Genomic DNA, 21,607 nt, shown 5'->3' on the forward strand with positions numbered 1-21,607 from the left:
AAAGAATAGCAGAAAGTATAATTCTTGAAAACCCTGGGGGGAGGGGGGCGGCAGAAATCGCAGGGTGGACTTGTATTAGGAGTGGGAGCCGTGTAAAGTCCCCCCCCCCAACACGGGTTTTTCCCCATCCCCATCCCAGGTTTATTGGCCCGTGCGGAAGGCCTTAATATAATAAGTTAGCCTATGCTAAGGCTAATAAGTTAGCCTTTTCCCTCTTAAACTCTGTGGATCAGTTAGACCTTAAATGTCCAACAAATATACAACTATAGCATCTAAATATAAAGACAAAACATAAAATCACTGTGATGTGAGTGTATCTACTTTCAGCACGCATAAAACAGTGCTCTATATGACTCATACCTCCTTTCTGCTATCCTCCAGGGAACTGACTTCTACGGCCACTGTAATGCCAAGAGGAACAGAACTGCCAGGTGAAGCAATTCATATCTCCTATACATCATTGAGTGGCCCCTTTAAGGAGCTACCAGCAACATCTTCAACTGGGCTAGTCCAGCCAAGCAATCATGAAAATAGAAAGAGATGGCATGTGCATGAGTAAGCCTGGCCCATATAAGGGCAGAGAAGAGGCCCAGGTGTTCTCTAGGCTGTTGAGCAAAGACTTGGGAAGAGGAAGAGGCAGTTAGCCACCTCCCTGGGGTATTGGCTGGAGGCAGACAGGGAGAACCAAAACATTGCAGACCCCTGGATCCTCTAGCAATCATATTTTTCAGTCTGAATTATTTTTAATTTTCTGTGTGATGAAACAAGTCATTCAACTCCTAGCTTTCATGACATAATTATTACTGTCTAAAAGTTGTGGGGTCAATAAGGATGGCTGCTGGCAAGGCAAAGTTCCAGGTAGCCATAATCTAATACTGAGTGCAGTCTCTTCTTCACAAGAAGAAAGATATGTACAAATTCATGATATGAATAGCTACAATGTTCTGATCATAACTGGTGCTAACATTTAATTAACTTCAGAAACCTCTACTAAGACACAAACAGCATAATTTGACAGAACACAGTCCCAAGAGACTGTGGTTGCACAGGATCAACACCTTTTACCATAAAAATATTTTTGAAATGGAACTGTTGTTGATTTAGTATTTTAAGGATCAAAGAAACATTGAGGAAATGAAAGGTTACAATCAGATGTTAGGAAAACCATACTGTTTCCACTCCAGCAAGTATATAGACAGAACCCCAGCCTCTGAGTATAATAACAAAGTTCAGTACAGGTGTCTAGTCACCTGATTTTAATTTTCCTCCTTCACAAGATACCCAGAATAGGGCACACAATTCACTTTATGAAATATTGCTTTACTACTCCCACCTGCAGATTCCTGTCTGCAAATTCCAGGAAGCTGAGATTCAGGGAGATAAATGCAGAGATGTTTATACAATATTGTTCCTGATTTAACAGCTGCTGAGGATTGTGAATTCAGTGTCTGTAGGATCTCAGATTTCATTTATTTTTATTCAAGCTTATAGCCCACATAAGTTGTGAAGACAGGCTTGAAGACTAGCTTGATGAAATCTCAGAAGCAAGAAAGAGGTACTGTAAGGAATTCCATAGAAGCAGAAATAAAAGACTCTTTGGTGAAAAAGACCGTTTATTCAGACATCTTAGAAAGCTCAAGTACACGCAGTGGCAGGAATGACACTTCCCGCCAGAAGCACAGGTTATAACTCTGTCCATCCCATCCCCCTCCCGGCTTCCCATGGGAACGGAGACCTCATCTCCCGCGCAGAGATAAAGTCTCCGCCGATGAAGCTGGCCCATCGCCCGGGCTGTGGAATGTACTCAAGGTTAGGTGGCTGCCCTTCCCATCAACACCATTGAAACCTTTACACTCTGCCTCCCTTAAAGAAGACCCCTCCCCCCCAGGTTTATGCGGAAAGGCGCGGTGGAAAGCAGAAATAAGGGTGGGGGCGTCAATATTTTAGGAATAAACCCATTGATTATACCCAGAGGAATATCCCACCCAAGAGACTAAATATTGCAAGCGTTTGCGATTAAAACGAGAGTCCAGGATGGCGTCAATTTCGTAGTGCTTGTGGCCATCAATAATAGTCGGTGGGGGTCTCTCAGCTGGTCGTGCCAGGCATCAGAAACGGGAGCCTCCTTCAGTAAACTGGAATGGAAGACAGGATGAATGTTACTAAGAGAGTTAGGCAAATCCAATCGGGCAGTGACATCATTAATCACTTTAGTAATCTGAAAAGGTCCCACGAATCTTTTGCCTAGTTTGGAAAATTTATGCACGTCTCTGAGATTTTTGGTAGACAAATACACCCAAGCGCATACACGCAGAGGGAAATCGAGCGGTGTTTATCCGCTTGCAGCTTTTTGGTGTCCTTAGACTGTTGTAAGGCGGTCTGGACCGATTTCCTCCCCTCGGCTAGGGATGAAATCCATTGTTGAAGCTCTGGAGGATCAATGCTGTCGCGGGTAGTTGCGGCAACGGCGGGAAGGAAGCGACCAGACACAATTTCAAAGGGCGTTTTCTTTGTACTGATATGAACAGCATTGTTATAGGCGTACTCCGCAAACGGAATGAGCTCGCACAAATTGTCTTGGTGGTAGTTGGTGTAACAACGTAAATACTGCTCTAGGGTTCTGTTCGTTCTCTCCGTCTCACCGTCACTTTGAACGTGGTAGGGGGCAGCGACCGCCGGGGCGGCCCCTAACAACCCTAAAAAGGCCTTCCAGAACTTTGAAATGAATTGGGGCCCGCGATCGGAGACCACCCTAACGGGGGCGGAGTGTAGACGGTAAACATGTTGAATGAACAGCCATGCTAACTTAGGAGCGGAGGGGATGGAAGCACATGGAATAAAATGGGCTTGTTTAGAAAATAAGTCCACCACTACCCATAAGACCGTGTTGCCATGACTTTCCGGTAAATCTGTAATAAAATCCATGGAGATGACTTCCCAGGGGCGGGAGGCCACCGGGAGAGGTTTCAACAGCCCATGGGGCTTTCCTGGAATATTTTTGGCTTCTGCACAAACAGAGCAACCTTTAATATACGCCTCAATGTCCTTGCGCATTGCGCGCCACCAGAACTTTCCGGGCCGGAAATGCAGAGTTTTCAGAAAGCCAAAATGTCCAGCCGGCGGGCATCGTGGCAAGCTTCAAGAACCTGCTTGCGGAGGGGAGGAGTGCACGTACCAACACTCCCCTCCGCCAAACTCCATTCTCCAAAGCGCCCGAATTGAGAGTCACCTTCCCCGCTGGAGGCTCCGTGCAGCCCCGCCTCCTCGAGTTCCCGCAGGAAAGGAGAGACGAGACTGAGAATGGGCGGTGAAGGAGGAGTGGACGTCTGAGATCGGGTGACAGCCAGCCCCAACTGGGAGGGGGAGAGAACAGTGCGTGGAATGTCCCGTAAGGCAGCTCCACCCCCCTCCCCGGGTAGGCACGAGAGCGCGTCAGCCAGTTTATTGGTTTTCCCGGGGAAAAAATGGACTGTGAAAGAGAAACGAGAAAAGAAATCGGCCCAACGGAGTTGTTTCGCGGACATCTTGAGGGGTGGAGAGAGCGCCAAGTTTTGTGATCCGACCAAACCTGAAAGGGGTGTTTAGCCCCCTCCAGCCAGTGGCGCCAAGTGGAAGTACTACTTGTTGGCCGCAGTCTCTTTATCTCCCACAGTCCAGTTGAGTTCAGCACCGGAGAATTTCTTTGATAAATAAGCACCCGGAACCAGCCTACCATCTTTATTTTTCTGCAACAGGGCTGCCCCAAGTGCTTTGTCCGAGGCATCCACGTGAACCACAAGCGGGAGATCTGGGTCAGGGTGCTTTAGGATAGGTTCGGTGGTAAAAGCAGACTTTAAGAGCTGAAAGGCTGTTTGACATTCTTCAGACCGGGAAAGGGGGGCCCCGGGCTTGGCGGACAGTGGATCTTTACCCTTAGTGCGTAAGAGGTCTGTGAGAGGGAGAGTCAGTTCAGCGAGTTGGGGTATGAAGTCCACGATAGAAATTAGCAAAACCCAGAAAGATTGGAGTTCTTTACGGTTGGTGGGGGCAGGCCATTGGAGGACCGCATCAATTTTAGCAGGATCCATTTTTAAGCCCTCGGGCGAGATCCGGTAACCCAAATAGTCAATAGAGGTCTGGTGGAAACAGCATTTGGAGAGTTTGGCAAAGAGAGAGTTGTTGAGCAAGCGTTTCAATACTTCCCGAACCAATGCTTCATGCTCTTCCATGGTTTGTGAATAAATTAAAGCGTCATCTAAGTATACCACAACTCCTTGTACAATAAATCATGGAGAACTAGTTGATAAGGGCCATAAAAGCCCGGGGGGCCCCACTTAACGAATGGCATTATTAAGTATTCAAACTGTCCAAACTTTGTGTTAAATGCAGTCAAGTGTTCATAGCCTTCAGCAATTCTGACCCTGTAGTAAGCTTCTCTCAAGTCTAATTTAGTAAAGATCGTCCTTTGCCCAATGCATCTAAAGGTCCTTGATCAAAGGCAAAGGGTATTTATTGGACAGGGAGACTGCATTGAGACCTCGGTAATCTGTGCAGAGCCGTAAAGACCCATCTTTCTTTTTTACAAACAAAACAGGAGCAGCGTGTGTGTGTTTGGTAGCCCGCCGTATGAACCCGCGAGCGAGGTTCTTGTCCAAGAAGGCACGAAGTTCCTTCTCCTCATTGGGACTCATACGGTAGATTCTACATTTGGGCAGTTGCGCCCGTGGCTGTATAACGATTTTGCAGTCGGTGGCTCTATGGGGTGGCAACTGATCGCATTCTTGCTCCTGAAAACCTCTGTCCAGATCTTGCTACGCCGGTGGGATGCCAATAGAATCGGGAGCAATTGCTGATGAAGCCAGGGTGTCAGGAGAAGTTGAGTTTTCCCCCCAATTCATGTGTTCACCGCCCAGGGAGGGTCAGTGAATTCTAAGATCCTTTCTTTCCAAATGAACTTTGGTTCATGTAACAATAACCATGGCATGCCCAGAACTATGGAGTGTTTGGCCACTGGCGCCAAAATAAAACTAATTTTCACCCAATGGTCCGGTATAGCGGAGGAGAACCGGTTGTGTTTTGAACTGGGCCGGTCCTTACGTTCCCGAGAGGGCTGCCGTCCATTTGGGTGAATGGTATGGAAGGCTTAGCCAGGGAATTTGGTCCAGAGCTAGCTCCTCTGCCACCTGGGGCGCATTAAGCAATGGGAGCAGCCAGAATCCACAAGGGCCGAGGCTATAATGCAAGTATGCTTAGCGGGGGTGGCCAGAAACGCTTGGACAGTAATGGGGCGCTGCCTTCACTCACCGCGTCAGGGAGTCGAACCCATGTCCATGGGGGGGCTGAAGAAAGGCAAACAGCTGCTTCCCCTCCTCTGGAGTGCGCCTCTTCGATGACTGCTTTAGAAGAGCCCGGCCGGAGGCGGCCCCGATTCTGCGTGGTGGCTTGGCAGATGGGGTGCGTGTGGCTGGAAGCGGTTGTTTTTTGTTTCTCGGACAGTTGGCGGCTAAATGACCTGGCCCTCCGCAATAAAGACACAATCCCAGACGGCGACGGCGCTCAGCGGTGGTCTCGGTAGGGGCGGCTGGGCTAGGCTTGGTAGGCGCAGTGGCAGGTTTTGGGCGTGGGCGGCCTCCGGCAGCGTATTCCAAGCGAGGCATACCTGGGATCCCAACTGGATCCAATCAGCAATGGTGCGAGGAACCCGAATTAAAAACACCGTTTCACGCAGCTTACCGTCAACAGCATCCGAGAAGTATTACGCATTTCATGCGTTCCAGGCCACTCAGGAGGGAGTCGAGCAGCCGCCGCGCGAAATTCACGGGCAAATTCTGCAAACGGGCGGTTGCCCTGCTGGATCGTTTTGATGGTGCGGATAGCTTCATTTCCGGATCTTGGAAGCCGCTCTTAAGGCTTGGAGGAATGCGGGCACCGTGCGAGAGTCTTCATCTTGTAGGTCCAAAAGGGTCACAAACCAGTCGGCTGCCGCCCCATCCAGGACTGAGCCGATGTCCCGTATTTTTTCGCGCTCAGACCGGTATAGATCGTCATAGTCCTCCATGTGGGCATCGAGTTGTAAGATGAAGTAGGGGAGTTTGGGCGGTCCCATCGAAGCGGGCAGGTATCGGGGCCTGTAGTAACCCCTTTCCACGGCTCTTGGCGCCTGCAGGGGCGGCGGATGCGCAGGTTGAGCAGGTTGGGCGGGCAGCGGTTGCACGGGGGGGGGCCGGAATCGGTGGCGGTATTAATGCCGGTGCCGCTGGTGTTCCGGTGGGAGCTGGTCCTTGGAAGGTGGCAGGACCCAGCAGCGTTGCCCCTCTGGCGCCGGCAGTATCAGTGACAGCGTAGACTCCAACTTGGGGCTTCCTGGTCTGCTGCTTCCTCAGTTCCCTCTCCAAGGCAGCCAGCTCTCTCTCCTTGCGGGTCAATGCATCCTGGTGCGCATGCAGAGCTGCTTTTTCTCGTTCCAATTTAGTCAGTTCGTCCCGGTGAACAGCTGCAGTAAGCTCACTTTGCGTGCGCAAGGCCTGAACGCTTTCGCGTTGCCGCTGTAAATCCAGTTTGGAGTGTTCCAGGACCTTATCATGGACTGACCGATTCTGGCGCATATTGTCGTTGGAGCTCATCTTTGGCACGGTCCAACTCGAGTTGGACTTCTTTGCGTTGCTGTTCCCGGTCCCTCTGCAGGTTTTCACGCTCTTGCTGCAGCTGTGCCTGTTCCTCCTCCCATAGCTGGCGTTCACGGGTCCATGCTTCTTGGGCATCTCGCAGTCGGCCCACTTCCTCATCCCAGCTCTCTTTCGATGGGAGAGGGAACAGATCCGGCTGGGAGTGCAGGCTTTCTTCGGACTCTTCAATGCGTCTGGAAGCGAGACATCGGAGACACCGTAGCCACCGGTGGCTCCCCGGCATCTCAGGTGCAGCCTCTGGCCGGGATCAGGGGTCCGATCGGAAGCGGCACGGATACCTCCCAATCCCAGGTTTAGTCCCAGTGTCCCGCCGGGCCGGGCCCCAGTGCTGTGCCCGCGGTGGTTCTTTGGGAGCATCACCAAAATCACGAGTCCAGGAATCGTTCAATGGACTCCTGGAGTTGCCGCATGAAAGGTGGTCAGGCCCGTCTCCTCCATGACAGAGTTGCATCTGAGGTTTGTAATCCATGCACAGCGGGTAGATATCCGATCCACAGGCGCCGATCCATAGACAGCGCCCCAAGCGACTCATGTAAGTCCCCATGGTCGTCGTCACGTCCCTCGTTCCAACGGAGTAAAGGAAGACTTCGTGCTGATACGAGGGGCCGGAAAAGAGTCACCAGCGAGACCGTTCTCCCGCCCGGTTCCTCCAGATCCAGAAGGGAAAGGTCGGAGCCCTCTTTTGGGGCTACCGCACCTTCCCCAGAAACATCCAACCTCTCCATGCGAGACACCAGAGGTCCATTGCACTAGGGATAAAGAGAAAGTAGGATTCCTGCCACAATGTAAGGAATTCCATAGAAGCAGAAATAAAAGACTCTTTGGTGACAAAGAAAGTATATTAAGACATCTTAGAAAGCTCAAGTACACGCAGTGGCAGGAATGACACTTCCGCCAGAAGCACAGGTTATAACTCCATCCATCCCATCCCCCTCCCGGCTTCCCATGGGAGCCCGGAGACCTCATCTCCAGCGCTGAGATAAAGTCTCCGCCCGATGAAGCTATTATCGCCAGACTGTGGAATGTGTACTCCAAGGTTAGGCGGCTGCCCTTCCCATCCAACTTACCATTGAAGACCTTTACAGGTACACAGGTTTCCGAGTACTTAGGTAGATAGTAGCAAAAAAAATTATCTCTGGCCGTTTCCGCCCGGCCCCAAAGCATGCCGGCAAGAATTCTGCCGGTGGTAGGGCTGGAGGCCGTTCGCACGCCAAGCGTCTGCGGGCAGCCTCCAGGAGAGGCCGGCGGACGACGAGGCGGACTCGCGCGTAGACGCCTCTGCCCTATCCCTTTCCCACTCCACCTTGTCCCCGTCCAGGGGTCAGGAGGTTTCCAGATGAGGAGACTTTGGAAAGAGCCAGCAGGCGACCGACGACGAGGGACAAGGTGAGTGGGAAAGGGGAAGGGAAACAGCGTGTTCCCGGTGGTGCTGTTAAGCAGCCGCTGCTTCGCCGAGGATCAGGCATTGTTCCCTCAAAAACAACCCTTTAAAGGAGTTGTTTTAAGCGTGACGCCAGCCCTGAGGAAGGGGAAGGGCAGCCAGACCGGGCGCTGCTGCATTTCCAGCGAAAGCGCCGCCTGTCAGAGAAACGCAGCAATGACCTGGGGGGCTGGCGTTTTTTTACGCGCTTGAGGCCGCCGTTTTTGACCCATGCGGAAACGGCCTCTGGGATCTCTTGTCTCAGGCCAGATCAATGAATTCGGAGCACATGCTCCATTTTATTTTATGCATTCAGAAAATGTAACTTGATAGTTGTATAATTCACATTATTGTTGTGTGTAATTTTTCTTTGTCTTTGTTCTGGATAAATGTCACTAATTTCTTCTTTTGCACATATAATTCAAAAAGCACTGGAAATATATTCAGAAATGCATGCTAAACAATCTGCAGCAATCACTTCACAGACATGGCTTGTTGTAAACAAGCCAAAATGGCATATTAGTTATCAGCAGTGGACTGTAATCTTGGAGAACCAAGTTTGATTCCCCGCTCCTCAATGTGAGCGATGAACTCTAATCTGGAGAACTGGGTTTGTTTCCCCTGCTGCTTTACATGAAGCCTACTGGGTAAGCTTGGGCTAGCCTTAGTCCTCTCAGAACTTTCTCAGCCCCTTCTTCCTTGCAAGGTGTCTGTTGTGGGGAGGGAAAGGGAAGGTGATTGTAAGCAGTGGCGTAGGAGGTTAAGAACTCGTGTATCTAATCTGGTGGAACCGGGTTTGATTCCCAGCTCTGCCGCCTGAGCTGTGGAGGTTTATCTGGGGAATTCAGATTAGCCTGTGCACTCCCACACACGCCAGCTGGGTGACCCTGGGCTACTCACAGCTTCTCGGAGCTCTCTCAACCCCACCCATCTCACAGGGTGTTTGTTGTGAGGGGGGAAGGGCAAGGAGATTGTAAGCCCCTTTGAGTCTCCTGCAGGAGAGAAAGGGGGATATAAATCCAAAATCCTCCTCCTCCTCCTCCTCCTCCTCCCCCCTCTTCTTCTTCTTCTTCTTCTTCTTCTTCTTCTTCTTCTTCTTCTTCTTCTTCTTCTTCTTCTTCTTCTTCTTCTTCTTCTTCTTCTTCTTCTTCTTCTTCTTCGCTACCTTGAGACTCTTTAAAGGTAGAGAAAAACCAGCTCTTCTTCTGCTAAAATAGATATGCTCTTGGAGTTCACCCACACTGACCTGGTACATCAAAATGATCCCAATGGAGAAATGTTAAGTAACAATCTTTGAGGGAGGGAAGGTGGCATTGTATAGCTGAGATCTCATCAGATCTCAGAAGCTAAGCAGGGTCAGTATTTGGAAGGCTCTGAAGAGGAAGGCTCTGGATGGGAAGGCAAAGGCAAACCACCTCCACTTCTCATGTACCTTGAAAGCCCCTTGTTGGGATAGGTTCCTGCAACTTGATGGAACTTTATACACACAACCACCACCTTCAAATAATGTCAACTTCCTCGCTGTCAAAACAAGTGCTGCTCTCTGCTCTATAAAACTCCGCAGTTTTTGTTATGCTTTATACCAAATCATTAAAAGAGAGCAAAAGAAACATGGAGTCCAAATGTGAGAGACCTTTCTCTCTTAAAAGCCAGTGTGGCACGGGAGAAATCCCCACTTAGAAAATGAATCTAGATACAACTAGGCTTCAAAAGAATCGGCACCTTTTCATCGCGGTTTTGTGCTCCCCATCGCAGCTTCTGTCTAGCAAATTATCCTGGTTTCGAGCAATGCAGCAGCAATCCCCACTATCGCACGATCGAACGTGTGATCTGCTCAGCGGCTATTCTGATTGGCTGTTGCGTTGTGGCAGGAATTTTTTTTTAAAAAAAATTGCGGAACCACGTTGGCATGCACATGCACGGGTTGACTTGGAGCAGAAATGGTGGAGCGGCTTGTTTAAGCAAAGCTCCGTTTCCGCGCGGCTCCAACCTTTTGTGCCATGCAACTGCGTGGGCACAATGTTTAGTTCTGCCTTGTACTCGGTAAAGGTGAAGTCAACAAAATGGTCCCATATTGCTCTGTGTCCACACCGCCTCCCCAGGTGCAAAAGTTTAAAAAGGGGCTGCGTGCGCATTACGCACAGTCTACTGCACCCTGATTGGATGGGAGGCTCCACATTACTCTCAACAGCGGGAAATTCAACCCCCCGATCCTCCCCACCGCTCCCTTCCAATCCGGATCCATCATTGCTTTTTTAGAAAGGTGTACATCCAACCCGTGATAAGGCGGACAAGGAGCGCCAGAACTGTGATCGGCAGGAAAGCGGTGGGGAGTTTTGCATGAAATCTGGATATTTCGCGTGAGTATCATGCCTTTAATTGTCAGTGGGGATTCAACCATGCTATACAGAGCACCAGGTTTCAAACTGGAGGACTGTAATTCATAATTCTGCTCAGTCATAAATTCACTGGTTGGCCTTGGGCTACTTAAAGTTTCTTAAACACTGTAAATCATGTTATAACAATAAAAGATTTTAAATTATTTTAAATATATTATAAATATAAAGATGGTAATAATAACAGTCTAAGGATACAGATTTCTAAACTCAGTCACCAAACATTATTTTTTTGCTTTAATACATAATCTTGAGAATTTGAGATATAACTAACCTTAGTAGTTGCCAAATCAGTAATGCTAGTGACTGTTGATCATGTCATTGTAAAGGATCTAAACAATTTTTTCTATGGAATAATCTGTCTAAAGATAATATAATTCTTCCCAGTTGTCAGACAGTAAGTAGTAAACTTATGGACCCATGGAAAATCTGTGTAAACATAATTTGTATTCTTCAAACTACATACCAAACAGGGATTAAGCACAATGAATAGTCACAGCAAATTATGCAAGCAAGCAACAGAAGGTTCCAGAGTGAGAAGTTAATAGAGTAGGGGAATTCTGATTGGAGCACTGAAAAACAGCCCCTCCACCTGCAAGTATCATGAGGAAGAATGAAGATATATCATCAATGGACAAAAACAAGGTGCTTTTCAAATGCCCTCTCCCATGACCATAAAGCAAGAAAATTTGGTTGTTAACCAAGGACATAAAAGCCAAAAGAGTTACTGCCAATGCAATAAACTGTACTCACAGTTATAAGAAAACCATAAATACTCAACAGTGTTTTCATACTACTGTGTAGTAACTGAGCACTGATCAGGGTTCTGAAGAGTGAAAACTATTTCCTAGTGACAAAGCAGGGTGTTATAGCTGCTACTGCATAAAAGTCTGCTGTTGTTTACTGGCTGCAGAAAGTGTCATGTAGTTGCTTCCTGGTTGTGTTTTCTTTTCTCACTCCTTGAGAGCAATGGCTCATGCGGTGGGTCACATGGACTGTTCTAGCTCCCACCACTGACCACCACTGAAGGGAGGGAACACTGTGATATTCTTCCCGGAAGCAGTCAGGAGGCAATAGTGGTGGTGTTCAGGTCACAGTGGCAGTACCGTTCACATGCTGTTAGTAGCCAGCAGAAGTTGGTATCAGGAAGTGGCTGTGCACCATCATGTGCCACAACTGTGACCCTAGAGTATCTTTTCTGTTTCCTGACATCCTCTGATAAGGACATCACAGTGGTGGGGCCTGGAATCCCTCCAGTTGCCCTATCAGACAAGCCGCTGCTGTTATTTGTAAATGAGATGGGGGAAACTTACCTCTTTAACGTTTTACTCTAGCTGGACAAACACTCTGGTACACTATTTATGCTGTTTGTATGAGATACAGAAGCTAGCTAAGTTTCTAGTCTGGATAGTTCTTCATTCTTTCTTGGGAACAGCTTTGATTTGCTATAGATTCCTGGCTTTGCATCATGGCTGTTGTGTGAACAGTTGCTAGCAGAAAGAGGGAGAGCGAGATTGACAAAGCAGTCAGCAGATGTCAATCGAAAGGAGTCAGCAGGATAGTGTAGACTATCAAATAACTTTTATATGCCATAGAAAGGCTCAGAAACATATGGTATACTCACGTGATATAACCATGGCTTAAACCTAATTTTTGAGGTTTGATGAATTTGCCTGGCCACAAATTCCTATGGCCCTGGATGATTTTTGCATCTGGATACCAACAGGTAATAATTACAAAAAAGTTAATCTTAGTCAAAAGGGATTTGATAGTCCAACCTGATTATGTCCAGTATGATTCAATCCTGGTATTATTGCTGTGTCTTTGATGGGTTGATATAAGTGAGGGGTGTTCACATTTTAGTTTCATTTTACAGAACCATGAACAAATTGTTGATGAAGCTTTGTCAAACAGCTCTCTTTCTTCTTGGAAGCTGTACTTACTTGGAGAAGTGGGAGAGGAGGCACCTCCTTCTGTAGACGTGGTTGGAGGCTTTGTGTCTGGCACTGGCAGAGGCACAGGCCTGGCCATCGGTGGCGGAGGTGGTGGTGGCAACATTGGGGTAGGAAGGAATGGATTGTGCACCTTGCCTTGGCTGCTACCATTGGGCTGCCAAAAATATAAGCAAAAAACCCCATTAATTGGTGCTGATATCAATGATATGGAAATATTGCAGCTACCTATAATTGCTAGATGCTAAAGAAACAACTCTCTAGATAAAAATACGAAAAAATTGGCTTAGAAAATTTAAAATATAACCTGACTTTTTGCCCAAACCATTTTGCCCAAACTGAATGACTCGCTCACATCTCAAGCGCCTTTATTCACATGGGATTCTTATAGATTACCTGTTTTTCATTGTATAGGCTTTCTTGAGCCATAGAATTGCCTATGAACTGAATCAGACATGACAGGGAGCTTTCAAGTGGCTTTCAGATGGTTAGGGTTCAAAACTGGTTCTCTACCTAAGCAACTGCTTAATGAGGCACAATTAGCAGGGTTTCAATATTACTGCACCTGGCTGGTTATGCATGGTATGATGTAACTGGAATTGCTTACAATTGTCATTGCCTCTCAGAACAACAAAGCTGCTGCGAAAATCTTCATCATTGTTCACTTTTAGCCAATGGCAGTGTGGAAGGAGGCAAAAAGCATGGCTGACACCAGCTGGGTCTGAGTATGCCCTGTGATACTGATTGCAGCAGAAAAACATCTTCATCCCACCCTGGTAATGCCAAATGGACCACTTAGGTTGCATTCTTCAGTGTACTTAGCTACCAGTGGTTTTCAAGCACAGCAACAAATTTCTGCTTGTTTTTGACAAACATAAACATTACTTATTTGCCATGCTTGCATGCTCCCTCTCTTTCCCCTATCCTTGCTTTCCTCATAAGTAGAGTGAGATTGAAGCCTTAGTCTTCAATCAAATTTAGATTTTTCATAACATCCAAATGAAGGTGCCTAGCCGAATCTGGGATTTCCCCCCCCCCCTTCCTATTCTCTATAAACTGGGATTTTAAATGCACTTGCATTTGGATGTCAAGGCAAATTGGAACTGGACTGAAATTAGAAAGTTTCCAATTGCACTTGAACAAAATGTAAGCAGAAAGGGGAGCAAATGTGCAAACAAGCTGTGTTAATATCTGTCATGCACAAACAGACTTTTGTTGAAATACCTGGACAAACCAGTGAGATAAAGGTTGAACTGAAAAGTGCAGCTTTATTGTTTCTAAAATTCCTAAAAATTTTGTCCTTTCAAAAACACCAAATAGCTATCTGATATTTTTTAAAAGAAAGCATTTTCTTTTCAAAACCTTCTTTTTTGGATTCTTATTTTTAGTCAAGTAATCAGAGTTTCTGTCAAATGTGGCAGGATCAGTGTTCAATATTCTGCATGTTTTTCTTTCACTGGCAGGATATTAAAACATTAACACTAAACATTCACTTTTAATATAGAGTTTAAATTTCTGCAAAATGTACTTTTGAACCATTTATGTCATAACCATTTAATTCACATTAGGTATTGATTTCAAGGATTTTATGAAGCTGAAACCTTCAGTCTGTCATCTCTCCTGTAATTTTAATTCCATCAACTGATTTTTTAAAAAACAGACAGAATATTAATGTTTGTGATTTTAGGCATCACATCAGTTCACTTTGACTTTCTGAGGTTGCTTTTTAATATTGGGTAGGATGTATGCTGCCATCTAATATGACAAAAAAACCCCAGTAAAACTCATATATGACAACAAACCACGGTTCACCATTGTGGAAATGTACCTACACATGCTCTCTTGTTTTTTTACATTTCACTTGCATGAGAAATTATTTATTTAAAACATTTCTAAGCTGTCTTTCCACCCAATGTAGAGCCCGCAAGATGTCACACAATAAAAATTTAAAACCACATATAAATACATACAAAACAATTAAAGCACAAACACATGAACAGGAGGAAGGGTCAATGAGAATCAGTAGTGAATGTCAAACAAAACAGATTTTTTTCAACTTTTTGCAGAAGACAATGATAGAAGGGTTGAAATTCAGTTCTTTGGATACTATAATTTTGGGACTGTAGTTGAGAAGGCCCTTTCTTGGTTTGCTACCTATCTAACTTGAGATGGTAGAAGCACCTAAAACAGGGCACATGATGATGATCATAGTGGCTGGAAAAGTTCATATGGAGGGCAGATGGTCCTTAAAATAAGCTGGTCCCAAGCCATATAGGGCTTTAAAGGTCAATGCCAGGACCTTGAAGTAAATTGAGATCCCATGGAGGCAAAACATGACTAGAGTTACATGGTCTCTACGACCCACTTCAGCCAGAATTCTAGCTGCAGCAATTATAGCTTCCAAACACTGTTCAAGGGCCACCCAGAGAGCCATGCAAATACCATTGAAGTTTAATCTATATGAATCTAAATTAATAATTTCTTTCTTTGCAGAGACCAATGATTTGTTGTTACATTCAAACCACAAATTATGGTTTGTTCTCTTATCTTCAAACCAGGATTGTGAAACAGGATAAGAAACATACTGTAATTAGTGATGTGGATGAAACAATAAACTATAGTTTGCCATTAAAGTGTAAATGATTATAATGTGAAACCTGCATGAGAGAAGAAAAAGGGAATCTGAAAATTTCCAAGGCTCATTCACCATATAGATCAATCATGGATTGCAGGTATATATGAAACTGTGTCAAACTCATTACTTGAATAATGTGCCACTACTCCTGTTATAAGTTTCTTTGTTTTTCTCTCTCAGAAATTTCAGGTGAAAGTAATCTGTGAAATTATTCCTTTGATTTTATAGACCTGTATTTTTAGACCTTTTTCTGTAGCAATATTCTGCTTTATACTTACTGGACTGGATTGTTCATTTGTCTTGTCAGAAACTGTATATTCTTTCCAGTGAAATGTATCACTGGAATAAAATAGCAAATCTACCCAAAGTGTTATGTTACACCGACACACTAAAGAAATCTCTATTTAAGAATAAAATCATTTCTGTTTTATTGTCTAGATAAAAGTGCATTTGTAATCAAAGCTGGGACATTACTCTAAGTTTGGGCAGGCTTCAATATACACAATCAGAAACATATTAATGTGATTTTAAGCTAATATGGTTAACAAATTGGGGCAAAACCCCATCATTTCCACATTCAGCATTATGTATGGCAGAAATGCAAAAGTAGAAACAACTAGGGGTAATAAGTCTATTGACACTATTTTGGATAAAGCTGTATGCAAAGTTAAACATTTCTGCACACAAATGGAATTATATTCCAATAACGTGAACATAATTATTAAGTTTGCTTGAGAGAGAGAAAACCCCCTGAAATCACTCATCCAAAATCTTGGAACACTATTTAATTTTTCAGAGATAAGGGGGGAAAGATAACAACTTGCAGGAATAACAAACCATGAGGAACTATACTTTTAACTTCTTGAGTTCAAGTATTGGTCAGTTTAATCTAAAGGGCTATAAGAAAGTCATTTACAAATAAAAAATGTCTGTGGCTGATCTGAAACAGCTGTTTCTTATTCTTCTGTCTAAAGACATAATTAATAAAAATTATAAAGTCCCTGTATTTTGTTAACCTTAGAAGAGCTAGAGTCATAAAACATGAAGCTAATCAATCTGACTGAATTAATGGTTTGGTTCACACATGACAATGTTGCGAAGAATTTGGAGCAAGGGTCCCAGTCAGTTCTGCCTAGCTATGGATAATTTACAAGTTCACTAACCATTTATTATTTGGTTGTGCTCAAAAATTCCATAATGTTGAAAATTTTGTGAGTGATAATCAGTGCATCTGACAACAGGAGTGGGAATTCTTTCCTTTCATCCTTGCAAAAATTAGGGTCATACAGGCACACCTACAATCATCCTATTGGAGAAGGCATATCCTGCTCAATAAATTCCATAGATATTCTCTGTCATCTTTCCCTGACATTGCCTGGCTTAGACTCTCTTACTGGACATGTGTTTTAACTACAGAATGCCACCATAATGAGAAACTTTGGGATAAATATGAAAGCAGACATCATGGTCACAGGACTTAGTCCAAAGTATCTGCTGTATGAAAAGCAGGTCTCTAAATTATTTGGTATTGTGGTCTGTAAAGCTTCTAGGAGAGAAGAGATTTGTAGTGCTTTGAGAAGACAGTACACTTATAAACAGCACGGTCTAATTAATGTTTTACTTGCCTGACCAATACTGACCAATATTTAAGTGGTAAACTAACCCAGTATTTTATGTTTATTGGCCAAATACAGTGTCAAAACCTTGTGACACAGTAGCAAGTTTGCATACCCTCCCACATCACAACTATTGTATGCAGAGGAGCCTGCATACATGCTTTCATGGGAATACACTCATACAAATCCAGTTCACATAAGTCTAGTTCACAGTGGTGGAGTTGCACAAGCCTATGACATGCTCCCATAGATATCCATATATGCATCTCACATATTATGGTCATATCAACTAATCCAGAGTTTTCTATTTTTGACAGCAGCAACCTTTGTCCTGAGAATATGCATCTTTGGCAGGATGCAATATGGCTTAATATATCAACAATGGCATTTTAAATTTGACAGATAGTTTTACCTGGCCTTGCACTTCTGAAAAAAATGTTACTATCCAATGATAGCCATTAAAATGATCATATTAGAGTTGTTGACTCGCTGGGGCTTTAACCGTCCCATAGTAGTTTGCATAGTTTTGTCCACATCTCATTCTTTACACAATTTTCTGTGTTGAGAGAACTACAACTGCATCACATGTGGCATTCGTGGTCCTTCCCAGAATAGCAATATCTGTACAGCTCTTGCATCGCCATGCAATTTTGGGAATGTGTCCTATGATGTCTGTTCTATTGGAAGGAGGCTGCTCGAGCTGGAAAAAGTCTCCTGCTACTGGATCTAATTAGTAAGTGCCAACCTTTGTGCTGGATCAAAACATTAAATAATATTATATTGTACCTGTACCAATCACTTACATGGCATTGCAGAGACTAATAGGATTTGGATGAAAATTGATCACATTTGTCACAATGGATAAATTATGGACACAATCTAGCAAAATGTAAGCACTTCACGTCTCCATTAATTTAATTCTTCCGAAGATTGGAATGTAAATGGGCCTAGATCATGCCCAAAGGTGCCTCCTTGAAACCAAGTTTATTGGAGTTGTAGTGAATTGGCCCCCACCGTTTTATATGTACAAACCTGTTAACATAATTCTACAGTTAGTGAAGTCATAGGAACAAAAAATATTTGAATAAATAAAAATGGCTTTCTTACATTGAGAAACCCCACCTGTCCAGCCTGCTGACCAGCATCGGGGCAGACAAGTTGGACAAACTCTTTCAGAGTCTCCTGAGGATGATAGCGGATTGCTGGGTGTGAGAAGTATGGCCCAGGCTGCTGAATAATGGGTGATGTTGGAAAATGAAGAGTCGATGGTGTTGCATGTGGACTTGCTATAGGAAAGAAAACAAAAGAAGTTATAGATTTTTGGAGTTTTGGTAACATAGTTGTTGTTGTTTTTAAATAACTTTACCTCTTTTTTAAAAAACAAATTCCCACTAAGGGTACACACCTTAAAGTATGTAACTGATGTTATATGTAGCTGATCTTCAGAATACATCAGTGCTTGCTGAATTCTATAGCCAAGTATAAAGGCAGAGCATAAATGAAGCCAGATTTTAAAATGTCTTTTCGGCATTTTTAGTGGTCATCATTTATAAAGGAGCCAGCAGTCCTTGGTAAAAGTGATGACTATTCATTATCTTAAGAGCCTTTCTAATGAATCCAGCAATAAAAATGTATTTGGGAGATTACGGTTGATTTAATTGACATTCCATATAATTCTGGTTTGCACACAGGGACCAGTTTTATTTTGAACAATAAATGGGCAATAACATAATGACGATGCTCTTGCAGATCTTGTTTATGTCACTTTTCCAGCTCAATGGAGGATTATTATTTTAAGTACTATGCTTTCATGTAAACCAATATTTACATTTTAAATATCAAGTTTATCCCAAGATAGTAGAATAACTAAGTACTTTGATGACTATTGGTGATTTCATCCATTCATTTGCAGCAAACATTAAATGTCTTATAAAACTATAGTAATGCAATGTGATGGATTAATGCCAGACTACATTTGCCCCTTAAGAAAATCCTGGATGATAGCAATACTTGGAATTTATACAGCAGTACTTCTGAGTGCTCAACATACTTAACATACATTATCTAGAACCAGACTGCTATCTTCATATGTCAAAGTAGTCTTCATGTGATGGCTTCTCCATGCTACTATCCTATTGTGGCATATTATGTGGCATATTTTTTGGTCTTCCTTGAACTGTAAAGGGTTTTGATAGCTATTGTTAGTGCACAAATGCTCCACATTTACATGGATGACATGATGCACTGTATTACAAATCATGGTGCCAGTGTGGTAAGGCCAGTTCCAACATTTATCATATGATGGAGATCAGGTGTAGATTGGTTCTCAATAGTCCCTACAAGAGTCAATACAATTATTTCTATATTACAATTATCTCTATATTGGTTCTCAATAATCCCTACATACAGTCAATACAATTATCTCTATATTAAGAAAGGGAAACTGGTAATTCCAATATGATACGTAAGCGCGTATACACTGTTTTCTTCTTCATCTTTGGGCATTAAGAAGGTTGTATTGTTTTGCATGACAACCATAACACCATGTTCTAGAAAGATCTCCAAGTGCCCTGCTGAATGGGCAAGGCATCTTTCCAGCAACAACAACACTGCTACTCAAGTATTAAAACATAGCAATATATTCAAAATGGAAACAATTGTTTGAATGACACACAGCAAACACTGTACTAAACAAAGCCTACTATACTAAACACAAAAATGGTATAAAACGTACACACAGTTCCTACATTTTGTGATTTTTATGTAATAACACTGCCAGTGCAAACCTAAATTAGTGTTACAACCTTCTAATTCAGGGTAGGGAACCTGCGGCTCTCCAGATGTTCAGGAACTACAATTCCCATCAGCCTCTGTCAGCATGGCCAATTGGCCATGCTGGTAGGGGCTGATAAGAATTATAGTTCAAGAACTTATCCTAAGGAGAGCCACTGGGGATTCCCTATGTTCCTAATTCCCACTGCATTTGTGTTACATCCCACAGAAACCTGATAGATTCATAGAACATAGCTTCTCTCATATTAGGGTGTATTTCCAACCAAAGAATATAATAATTTCCCCTGGGCCAGCTGTATTAAACATTCATGGCTATTTATGCCTGTGTACTGCACTTGTAAACCACAAAAGACTGCTTTGAAAAAAAAGTTATGAATTGCAGAAGAGTATATTGTATTTGTATTGAAGTATGTTGAATGAAGTTAAGAAACCAAATCAATCGACAACTTCGTAGTCTACAAGAAATATCTTATACAGATTTGCTCAAAACCAAATAAAGAGATAAAAATAAGGGCTGTCATCTCATTGACTTTTTATGAGGGAGCGTAATTAAAAATAAGTCTTCCTCTTCCTGATCTTTATTACAGGCTACTTGGATTATTTCTATTTCTGCATTAATAGAACCTTTTAAAAAGAATAATTTATGAAGACTTTAGCAGTTTAAAAATAACTGTGGCACCATTGTTCCTCATGCAGCAATGCAAAGTCAACTATAGCTGTATAGCACAAGACATCAAAGGAGGAAACCTATAGCAGCTCCTGTATCAATTTTTGTGCCATCAAATCACAGTAGCCCTGTAGGGCTTTCAAGGCAAGAAATGTTTGGAGGTGATTTGCCATTGCCTGCCTCCATGCCATGACTCTGCTGTTTTTTGGACGTTGCCCACCCAAATACTAACCAGGACTGACCTGCTTAGCTTTTGAAATCCCATGAGATCAGCTAGCCTTATTTAAGCCTTCTGTGCTCAGACCTAGACTTTACCTAGCAACACAACTATGTAGCTTATGAACATCAGTACTGTCCAACATTATCTGTAGTTTGTACAGCCAATAATTAGTAGGCATCCAACTCATAAGAGTGCTTCATTATCATCCTGGGATTCTACCTCTGCTCCACTGATAAACCTGTAGTGCAAAAAATTTAAAAAACACAAAAACAGCCCTTTCAAATCTAGGCAGAAGAACTGTTCTGTGGGAAGGTGGAGGGAGGGAGCTGGTAAACCAAAAGAAAGTGTAATGAATCCTAATGTTCCTTGTGGAAATTAGAAAGTGTATAATGCATCAAAGTTGCACTTTGGCTGGTTTCAGAAACTTCAGAGCTTCTCTGATCTGACAGTGCCATGACTTCCGAAGAGGTCAAAATGTGTGCATAATTGAGAATCCATCCGAAAGGGAATATTCATAGCAAAAACCTGTGAACATTGGGGAGGGGGGGTACTTAGGGGCACCACCAGCTGACAGATGGTTGTTTTATCCAGTTAGGAGATGGATATCAACAAAAACTGCTTGGGGTACCTTATGGCACAAACAGTGAAAATTAAAAACAAAGAAGTTATACGTATTGTCAAAGGCTTTCACGGCCGGAACCTAAACAGTAGGACTCCCACAGCTCTGCAGCATATACCTGAGGTGTAAGTAAGCCAAGTGGAGTAAAACTAATTCCTAGCATACACGTATCAAAGAAGATGTAAAGAAGCTAACTGGTGAGAGAAGAACTGAATTGAAAGCGTGCTCAAATACAGATGTATTTGAAGAAAGAGAAGCTAGCCTGGAGTTGTTTTTCCAGTTCCCAGTCAATCTGCATCTTAATGGTCCTCGTTAATGGTGTTATTTAGGATTTTATGTTTAGTAAAATACACCCAGAGCCTTAGGGATAGGGCGGTATAAAAAACTAAGAAATAATAAATAAATAAATGGGGAGCTGAACTACCTAACCCGAGCCTCCCCGGACCCAGCCACAGATAGATATTAAAGAGCACTGGGGAGAGAATCACCCCAGCAAAACTCAAAACAGGGTATTGAGTTAAGACTCTCTCCTTGACCTTTGAGGAGTACTTATGTACAGTCATTCTTCCAAGCACTTCTTGGCATCTCATTTTCATTACTGGAATGTGCTTGAAGAGAAGTACC

General features: G+C 43.6%; 1 protein-coding gene across 2 annotated transcripts in view; it reads right to left on the bottom strand.

Moving 5' to 3' along the window:
* Positions 1 to 21,607, bottom strand: part of NFIA (nuclear factor I A) — a 620,753-nt gene that overhangs the window by 49,891 nt on the left and 549,255 nt on the right. For both annotated transcript variants that reach the window (XM_048495977.1, XM_048495978.1), the window contains exons 8-9: positions 17,792 to 17,970; positions 12,425 to 12,590 (exon numbers count right to left, since the gene is read on the bottom strand). In XM_048495977.1, the coding sequence (XP_048351934.1) occupies positions 12,425 to 12,590; positions 17,792 to 17,970 (345 nt within the window). The remainder of the gene's footprint in view (positions 1 to 12,424; positions 12,591 to 17,791; positions 17,971 to 21,607) is intronic.

This window comes from Sphaerodactylus townsendi, linkage group LG05 (assembly GCF_021028975.2).
Source record: "Sphaerodactylus townsendi isolate TG3544 linkage group LG05, MPM_Stown_v2.3, whole genome shotgun sequence".
NCBI classification, from domain to species: Eukaryota; Metazoa; Chordata; class Lepidosauria; order Squamata; family Sphaerodactylidae; genus Sphaerodactylus; species Sphaerodactylus townsendi.